General features: G+C 36.2%; 1 protein-coding gene across 1 annotated transcript; it reads left to right on the top strand.

Moving 5' to 3' along the window:
- Positions 1-1,240: 1,240 nt before the first annotated feature.
- LOC106874246 (histone 24) lies at positions 1,241-2,245 on the top strand. Its single transcript, XM_014921902.2, has one exon. It carries the CDS (start codon positions 1,372-1,374, stop codon positions 1,939-1,941), a length of 570 nt encoding a protein of 189 aa, XP_014777388.1. The 5' UTR covers positions 1,241-1,371; the 3' UTR covers positions 1,942-2,245.
- Positions 2,246-10,356: the final 8,111 nt, after the last annotated feature.

The following is a 10,356-nucleotide window of genomic DNA, read 5'->3' as shown; positions in this document are numbered from 1 at the left end:
AATTTACTTTTGTTCTCTTAGAAAGTTTTATGTACAGGTATAAAGAAATATCATTGGATCCAGAGATGGAAATTTAAGCAAAACATAGAGTAGTAGATATCTTTGTAAAAATGACATAAACAACGCTTGGAGAACTCAATTTCTTTGGTTAGTTAATTAGTCTTGTAAATAATAATTTAAACGCTGACTTGGGTTCTATTACAATCTGTTATTACATTGGGGAATAATATATATGAAAATAGTTTTCTGATAATGTATTTGATTCGGAAAATCATTTGAAAAAAATAGTGGTTTTAATGATAGAAGACTCTGAAGATACCATGATGAAAACGGAGTTTCGTCTCTCTTCAGTCGCAAAAATACCAAATAAATGATGAAAACATTGCTTTCACTGTAAATCTAAAAAGAAATATGTCATGAAATGACATATTAAAGCAAATACAAAGGCATACATAAAAAATTCTTTTCTATCATGATTATATATTTTGAAACATTTTATTAAATTATAACAGAAAAATATTGTAGCATATTTGAACCTAACTGCTAACATCTATGTCCTGTGTTGTGAGTAGTGCATGTGAGGTACAGGCCAGATTTCTGGTCATTAAAACTGACTAAAGGTACACAATAATAACTTTATTTAACCATTTACATAAGAAAAGTCATCAAAAATACAACTGTATCATTATTTAAGGCCAAAAATGATGTTTTTAGCAAAATATTAAGACAATATTTTTATCGACTCAAAACTGTTAGAAGAGAAAATGGCGGATCGGTATCTAAAAATTGTGTTTGTTGGGGCAATCAGACCCCTCGTATCTGACTTGCATTGCCATTTAAGAGAATAATTTTATAAAAAAATATACTAGATATTACTATTCTTTAAAATTTCAACTTAGAAAAAATTGAACAAACAAATATAATGCTTAAAATTTAGTCTTGATTGTAGCCTACCCTGATTTTTCGGAGTAGACAACACAACATATTTATGGTAATATTACATGCCAGAAGTGTCTCTGAAACAGAATTTCTACGGTAAAATGTAGCCATATGTCTTTTCTTTAGGTAATCAGTGAATTGGTTAGGTTTTGTTAAAAAGTTCCAATAGTTTACACCAGAAACATATAGACAAAAAACACAGTTGTTGTATTTCGGCTGCCATATTTGTAGTTGGTGGTCGCACTGTTGATGTGATTACTACTACGTCCGCGCGTAATGTATAAATAAGCGTTTAACGCGAAGAACTGCCAAACTTGTGTCGATCGCTTGACGTTTGTTCTTGCATTGCAAACTTGCCAGCTGTCTTCGTAACCCGAATTCTGGTCCTCACCGAAGCATTTTTATTTCTTTACATCAATTAACTGATCAATCATGTCTGACGCCGCTGCACCCGCCGCACCCGCTCCTGCTGCTCCCAAAGCCAAGAAAGCAAAGAAGGCGAAGAAAGCTTCGAGCCATCCTCCCTACATTGATATGATTAAGGAAGCCATTGTGAAGAGCGGAGAAAGAAAGGGTATCTCTCGCCAGGCGATCGTCAAATACGTTGGTGCCAACTACAATATATCTATCCAAGATAATGTCATCTTGAAACAAATTAAATTGGCGATTAAGAGAGGTGTCACTAACAATGTTCTGAGACAGCTGAAAGGAACTGGAGCTTCTGGTTCATTTAAAGTTGCTCCTGGTAAAAAAGAAGAAGCTAAAAAGAAAAAGAAGCCGGTATCCGCTAAACCAAAAGCGAAGAAAGCTAAGACAGTTGCTAAGAAAAGTGGCGCCAAGAAAGCAAAGAAACCAGCAAAGAAGGTAGCTAAGAAAGCAGCCACGAAAGCTAAAAGTCCAAAGAAAGTTAAGAAGCCGAGTGTCAAGAAACCCGCTGTTAAGAAAACCGCCAAACCTGCCAAGAAGAAGCCTGTGAAGAAGGCCGCAGCCAAGAAAAAGTAAATGAACTTTACAAAGAATATTAAAAAAAACTCAAAGCTATTTATTACAAGACTTGTAAATATCTAATTGTATAAAATGATTCTTGTCATTTAATACTTGAACACATTCATCATGCACCATTTCACTATCGCCTCTGACTTTTCTACCCCATCATGAACTTTTTAACATTTTCATCTGTATATATTCATTTGTCATTAATCAAATGTTTGAATAATTCTCTTAGTTCAGCTTCTGAACTTTTCAAATCAAATCACTCTTCGAATATTCGTTTTAAAAGATATAAAAATTCATATAAATTAAATAAGCTTTTGTCTTTTTTTAAACTTTTGCATGCTGTACAAAACTTATTGCATTGTGGTTTTCAGTTTTCAGAATTTTGCAAATTCCAATTTATTTTCTTGCAGACCAATTTTTATTTTCAGAGCACTTTATCAATGTTTTAATTATTCTTTGGCAGCTATGTATCTATTTTTACATTGTTTGCGAAGCCGCCAATCTTAATGGTGTAAGGGAGCCAACTGCGTGAGTTGGCTGAACGGGGAAATTGACACGTTTGTAATTCAAGTCCAGTTTTCTGTATTTATGGATCTAGCCTTGTATGTTATTGAAGTAATACAGCGGAACCGAAGTAATTCCCAAAATTCGTGTCGACTCAACCAGCTAGCTGCTCCGATATGGCATGTCAAGGATCCGAGTTAGCCTGTAGCGAACATTGAGCGACACTTGGCCAAGCGTTGACTAGCTACTAAGAAGTAGCTAGTCAACACGGCGTGTGGTGGGGTAATTAGTATGTATGCTTATGGTTCACTACCTTTACTGATCATGCATCCATGCACCTACTTCATTGCACTGGCACCGCATCCCAGTGGCCAGCCTTTTCATCGGTCCCCAGCAATTACTGATACCGAAAAGGCTTCGGTCTAGCATTTCTCTCAAATGGCGACGGTGCTGCACAGACACTCTAACATGTTTTTTTTAAAAAAAAGGCCACTCAATCATTGCAACGTCAGCCTCTGCCCCATAGGCGTGCTGCTTCATCTGCCTCATAGCAGCCTCCGCACCATCGGTGCATACCACCTCCATTCCCGAAGCACTTGTCTACCCTTCTCATCACTCTTGCATCGAAGTTCTTAAAACCTTGTTCTTATGTCTCTTCCTTTTCTAGAACATCGTTCCTTTGGAATTTTCTGTTTATATTTTCCCTGCAGGTGTTGGCTGTCTTGAAGGTGTAAAGGCCAGTGTGCAAGTTAGTTTTTTATTAACTTAACATATCAAACGTACGTGTTTAAATGTATTTATATATATACACATAATTTCCTTATCGAAGTTCAAAGCTTCAGTTTGACTCTTAGGTTGGAATATTTACGAGCTACCCAGCTTATTTGGTTGTGTTACATATAATGTTTGGACTATGAAACTTATCTATAATTTACTACCGTTAACGGTATACGCAGTCATCGTAGCATTACATGTCAATATATGCTGTAGTACGTGAGTTAAGAAATAAACTGAGGGGAGATAATCCTCTGCCTTCTACAGGTATTTCATTTCTTATTTATAATGTTAACTCGTCAAAATGAGATTTAATTTTCATGCGACACATGAGAAAATAGATGGAAGTATGGCGATCCTTGGATCGAGTGATCCAACACTCGGAACATACTGGAGTGCGTCCTCAGATGAAACATCCCAGTACTAAGATATACGTAGAAGGTAGTGATATCCCAATACCCAGTTTTTGCCTCGTTTAACGATGGAGCAAAGATTTTTGATAGGGTGAGATTCGGAAACGCTAGCGGCCACATTTTTTTTGTATTGTAAAGATATACATATCGTATCATCTCACGCTTGCCTTCTATGTCTGCATGGGTTTGCAGGATCGTTACGGTCGGAGTCATTTCGGTTATTAGTATGGATCTATATAATAACCCTTTTCCTAACGCCAAACACTTCAGTCAAATGACAAAGGTATCTTTGGCCTGCCGAGTATCAATCAGTCCGTCCATCCAATCACAACATACATATACATCACACAGTAAAAATCAAAACCAAAGCAGAACGAGTTTCTCAAGTCATTTAGAATAGTTTAATAAGTTAAAATCCCAGGCAATATTTGGCAATGTTCTGAATGATGTATTCATATCGTAAATGTGTATACAGAGCGAGAAAGTATGATGGACATAAATGGATTTTGGAGAAAGATGAGAAAAAAAAAAAAAAAACTTGAGATACTCGTTTTGCCTTGGTTTGGATTTTCCCTCTAATATATATACATGCTATAACAGAGCCCTAACACGTATCCCTAGATCCAGCCTTAGCTGTGATCTTAGAACCTAATAGTCGACCATTCCACTTACCATAATATGTATATGTATATATATATATGCATGCATATGTAATATGTATGTATATATATGTAATATGTATATATATATGTATATATATGTGTGTGTATGTATATGTATGCATATATATGTATATATATATGCATGTATATATATGTGTATGTATATATATATGTATATATATATATATATATGCATATACATGTAATATATATTGTATATATATATATATATATATATATATATATATATATATATGCATATATATGTAATATATATTGTATATATATATAATATATACAATATATTAATATATGTATATATATATATATATGCGTGTGTTTGTGTGTTTCACTTAATGAATTAGTAATAGTTACTCCCATTAATTATTATATATATGACGATGTTTACGAGGGAAACCTTATAATTTGGTGATTTAATTAACTGGGATGTTATCCTGCAGTTAGGTGATAGCAGGTCTCCTCATTTCAAGAATCTTACTGTAGAAGGCAGAGAATTATCTCCCCTCAGGATGGCAATTTTGGCACATATCAATAATATGTATCTCAACTCCCAATATCTTTCAGCTTCTTAGGTAGCAGTTAGCGTCTTGTACCTCACAAACTTGGATTAACATTCCAGTGCACTCTGTCAAGTCTTAATGTATATATTCATTTTTGTGCTAGCTTACTATGCTCACTGAAGAAGTGGTTAATATTTGCATCCCCTTTTTCATACATTCAGCATTTGCCCTCTGATTGGGAGTTACCAGTTTTTGTTGTTATCAAGTTTGTTCCTGAGCTGCTATAACCAGCAATCCAGTTTCTCATTTTAGGTTTCCATAACCATGCAATATCCTCAGTTTGAATTAGCCACCACATAATTCCTCTTTCCAGCTATTTGTATTGTCCAGAGAAGCAGGTCACTTGACCAGCATCAATAAATTACATATATTAGTACAGATGTGGCTGTGTGGCACCTTGAGCAAGTGTCTTCTACAATAGCAACAGGCTGACCAAAGCATTATGAGTGGATTTGGTAGACGGAAACTGAAAGAAGCCCGTCGCATAGATATGTGTGTCTCTGTGTTTGTCCACCACCACCGTTTGACAACCGGTTTTGGTGTGTTTGCGCCCCCGTAACGTATCGGTTTGACAAAAAGAGACCGACTTGGGTCGATTCATCTGACAAAATTTCTAACATGGCCACAGTCAAATGACAGAAACATAAAAGATATGTGCATCTATCTATCTATCTATCTATCTATCTATCTATCTATCTATCTATCTATCTATCTATCTATAAAACAATATCTATCATATATATATATATATAACACTAATAAATGAGTATATGCATATATACGTACAGGTATGTGCATACCTACGTCTACCTGTATATATAGGTGCATATCTGGGTACAGGACATTGCAAGAAAATAATAACCAGAGTACAGAAAACACACAAGCCACATAGAGAACATTTTCCTTCATCAGCTACCCCCGTTTTAACACCGGCGTTTCGAAGAGTTGGGCAGGACGCATCGTTAAAACGGCTCTTCCCATGGACCGCAAATTAAATTTGTATACACAAATTAAACCTGTGCCATGGAGGAATGTAATGGCGGACCAAAAACAAGACAGGAAAACAAACGGAAAAGGCTGTGCGGCCAGACGGGAAAAATTATGTGTATATGAACGCAGTGAGGCACGAACTGAAAAAGACGGGACGAAGTAAGTTCGCGTGTTTGCTCGGCGATAGCCAAGGAAGAAAAGGATTAGTGACCGGAAGCATGTGACCAAGCATGGGTAAGGGTGAGAGAGAGAGAGTGGTAGAGGGAGAAACAAAGGGAGGAAGTAGAAGAATAGGTGAGCAACGAAAGAAAAAGAGGAAATAGTAGTAACAGAAGGAAGAAAGAGAGGGGAAAGAGAGAGATATAGTAGTAACAGAGGAAGAACGAGAGGGGTAAAGAGAGATACGTAGTAGTAACAGAGGAAGAACGAGAAGGGGAAAAATGATAGAGAAAGAGATAGAGTCGCGTCAAAAAATATAAAGTTGAAAATTACTTACAACTGGGATGACGCAGGCGTTCGATCATGTAAAACAATAATAAATGAGAATATGCATATATACGTACATGTATGTGCATACCTACGTCTACCTGTATATATAGGTGCATATCTGGGTACAGGACATTGCAAGAAAATAATAATAACCAGAGTACAGAAAACATGTATAGTAAGTGGTTTGCTTACCAACCACATGGTTCTGGGTTCAGTCGCCCTGCGTGGCACCTTGGGCAAGTGTCTTCTACTATAGCCTCGTGCCGACTAAAGCTTTGTGAGTGGATTTGGTAGACGGAAACTGAAAGAAGCCCGTCGTATATATATGTGTGTGTTTGTGTATCTGTGTTTGTCCCTCAACATCGCTTGACAACCGATACTGGTGTGTTTACGTGCTCGTAACTTAGCGGTTCGGCAAAAGAGACCGATAGACTTACAAGGGGTCGATTTGCTCGACTAAAGGCGGTGCTCCACTACCGCTGCATCCATATGACTGAAACAAATAAAAGAATATATACTCAGGCACAAAGAAAGAAGGAAACAAAATTTCACAGCAATGTAATTTCAAAGATATAAATGATGACTGTTGATAAAAGTTTTTTAAAGTCGTTTTATTTTTTCAATGAAAAACAAGAAATTCATAATTTAAAATTTGTTTGTGACTATATCATGTTGTTGGCACTCCGTCGCTTACGATGTCGAGGGTTCCAGTTGATCCGATCAACGGAACAGCCTGCTCGTGAAATTAACGTGCAAGTGGCTGAGCACTCCACAGACACGTGTACCCTTAACGTAGTTCTCGGGGATATTCAGCGTGACACAGTGTGACAAGGCTGACCCTTTGAATTACAGACGCAACAGAAATAGGAAGTAAGAGAAAGTTGTGGTGAAAGAGCACAGTAGGGTTCACCACCATCCCCTGCCGGAGTCTCGTGGAACTTTAGGTGTTTTCGCTCAATAAACACTCACAACGCCCGGTCTGGGAATCGAAACCGCGATCCTATGACCGCGAGTCCGCTACCCTAACCACTGGGCCATTGCGCCTCCACACCTATATCATATATGAAAAGAAAATATTGTTCATTATTAATATAAATTTGGAAGGCATCATAAAATAAAATACTAGAGTAAGTTTAGCTTACTTCAAGAGAAATCAAAAATGTTCCGTAATTTGTTAATTTGGATTTGTTTATTGGGCTTCAGATACTCAACCACATGGTTTCAAGTTCAATCCACTGCACAGCACATTGGGCAAGCATCTATTATAGCCCAAGGCTGACCAAGGTCGTGTGAGCTGATATGGTAGACAAGAAATGTAAACAATCTCCCGTCGTATATGTGTGTGCATGCGCGCGTCCTTGTCCTAACATCCTGATAGTTGTAAATGAATGTCACTGTCATACAAGCAGTGACGTTCATTTCCAATATCCTGCGAAAACATGTCTGGTTAAGGGGAAATATTACTTTGCTTAGAAACAGGTCAGGGTTGAAGACAGTAAGGGCATTCGGCCTGAATAAACTCCGTCTAACACGGAGAAATGGACGCTATATTGATTATAGTAATGATGCAGTGTAATGATCACAAAGAAGTTATAGAATGATTAAAACAGATGTGGATAGCGTTTCTCTCTGCGTAAAAATAAAATAATTAAAAAATAATTATTATTATCAGGTAATCTTCCAGTTTAGTGAGGTAAAAAAGTAAATAAAAATACAAGGGAAATAACTTAACGTCTTACTAGTATTATCCGTACTACTCTGAAATGTTTTTTTTTTTTAGCTGTTTATAAATAAATCACACACGTGATTGAAGTTAACTGTTTATATATAAATCACACACGTGATTGAATATCATAGTACCGGCTGCACAAGAATTTTTGGTAATCTTCCAGTATAGGGAAATAACGGTTAAACTAAAGCGTTTGACCCGAGCTCAAAAATAAATAAAAAAATTAGTGTAATAGGTGTAAAACAACTTGCTGTGAACGAATATGAAGAAAAAAATGCGCGCTGGCGAACGGGTGAGGTGAGGAGAGTACGGATAATACTAGTAAAACGTTAAGTTATTTCCCTTGTATTTTTATTTACTTTTTTTACATCCCTAAACTGGAAGATTACCTTATTATCATCTTCGGAATCGTATCGCTGTAAAATCTCATTATTAAAGTGGTGAGCTGGTAGAATTGTTTGAGCTCCAGAGGGAATGCCTTGCAATATTTCTTTTTGTTCTTTACGTTCCAAGTTGAAATCTCACCTTTCATTACTCTAGGATCAAATAAAGAAGTCATCGAGTACTGAGATGGATGCAGTCGATTAAACACCACCGTTCAAAAATTTCTGGCCTTGTGCCTGAATCAGAAGCTGTTATTAATGTTATGAGGAAACAAAATCACAATGTGGCGCTAAACTGCAGTTATATAAAATGAATCGTTATACACAACAAACATTTTGCTTTCGCAAAACTTTTTAGCAAATCTGTTATGAAGTGAAAAGAAAGTATTTTCATATTCAGTAGTATGAAATAAAAATATATTTTGAAACAATTTATTAAATAACTGAGAAAAATATTGTGATATATTTGAACTAAACTGGTAACGTCTGTCCTATGTTGTTAGCTGTGCATATTCAAACTGAGTAAAAATATACAATAACTTTATTCAATCATTTACATAAGACACATCGCATCATCAAAAATACAATTGCTTATTATTTAAGGCCAAAAATGATGTTTTAGCAAAATATTAAGACGATATTTCTATAGACTGAAAACTGTTAGAAGAGAAAATGGCGGATCGGTATCTAAAAATTGTGTTTGTTGGGGCAATCAGACCCCTAGTATCTGAGTTGCATTGCCATCTAAAAGTATGAATTTACATAAAAATATACCAGATATTACTATTCTTTAAAATGTTGACAGAAAAAATCGTGAATGGACAAATGAAAGGCTTAAAATTTAGTGTTGATCATAGCCTGTACTGATTTTTCGGAGTCGACAACAAGACATTTCTATGGTAATATTGTATGCCAGAAGTGTCTCTGAAACAAAATTTCTTTGGTAAAATATAACCAAATGTCTTTTCTTAGGTTTTCAGAAAATTGGTTAGGTCTTGTTAAGAAGTTCCAGTAATTTACACCAGAAACATATAGACAAATAACACAGTTGTAGTTTGGCTGCCATGCTTGTAGTTGGTCGCACTGTTGATGTGTTTTCTACTACGTCCGCGCGTAATGCATACCGAGCTGTTTACATTAGAAGCTGTCAAATTCGTGTACATCACCAGCTTTTAATTCGAATATTCTTATTATTTGTCCTTAGTTAAGAATTATTTTGATAGATATAAAAATATATGTATATCTAATTCTATCGTTGCTGTTTTGTTGTGTATATATTTTGATTTCTATTATTTTGTGAATTTTAGAAAAATATCCTTATCAAAAGACGAAAGGAAATACTCTCATCCTAAAAATAGCACAATGTATCGAATTAATCGTATAAGTCCAAAGGATGTAGAAACAAGAGATGAATCGAAACTCTCCTAGTGGTTAAAATACTAGTTTCGCAACCGAGTGGTTTCTAGTCCGGTTCCACTGCACAGGATCTTGGGCACGTATCTTCTCGTGTAGACCCGGGCCGACTAATACTTTGTGAGTGAATCTGGTAGACAGAAACTATATCTTTATTTTTACTTGTTTCAGTCATTAGACAGCGGCCATGCTGGGGCACCGCCTTAAGGATTTTTAGTCGATTGAATGAATTAACCCCATTAGTTTTTTTTTTTTTTTAAGCCTGGTATTTACTCCATCGGTTACTGAAGTAGAACCGCTAAGTTATGGGGACATAAACACCGGTTGCCAAGTGGCACTTGGGGACAAACACACACGTATAGACATACGCCGGGCTTCCTTCAGTTTCCGGCTACAGTAGAAGACACTTGCCCAAGGTGTCACGCAGTCAGATTGCACCCGGAACCACGAAGATAGGAAGCAAACTTCCTAACAAATAACCAC

The sequence above is a fragment of the Octopus bimaculoides genome, chromosome 2, assembly GCF_001194135.2.
Source record: "Octopus bimaculoides isolate UCB-OBI-ISO-001 chromosome 2, ASM119413v2, whole genome shotgun sequence".
NCBI classification, from domain to species: Eukaryota; Metazoa; Mollusca; class Cephalopoda; order Octopoda; family Octopodidae; genus Octopus; species Octopus bimaculoides.
This window is presented reverse-complemented; position numbering and strand designations above follow the sequence as displayed.

Coding starts and splice junctions, on each gene's coding strand:
- LOC106874246 (XM_014921902.2), top strand. CDS start 1,372: ATGTCTGACGCCGCTGCACCCGCCGCACCCGCTCCTGCTGCTCCCAAA.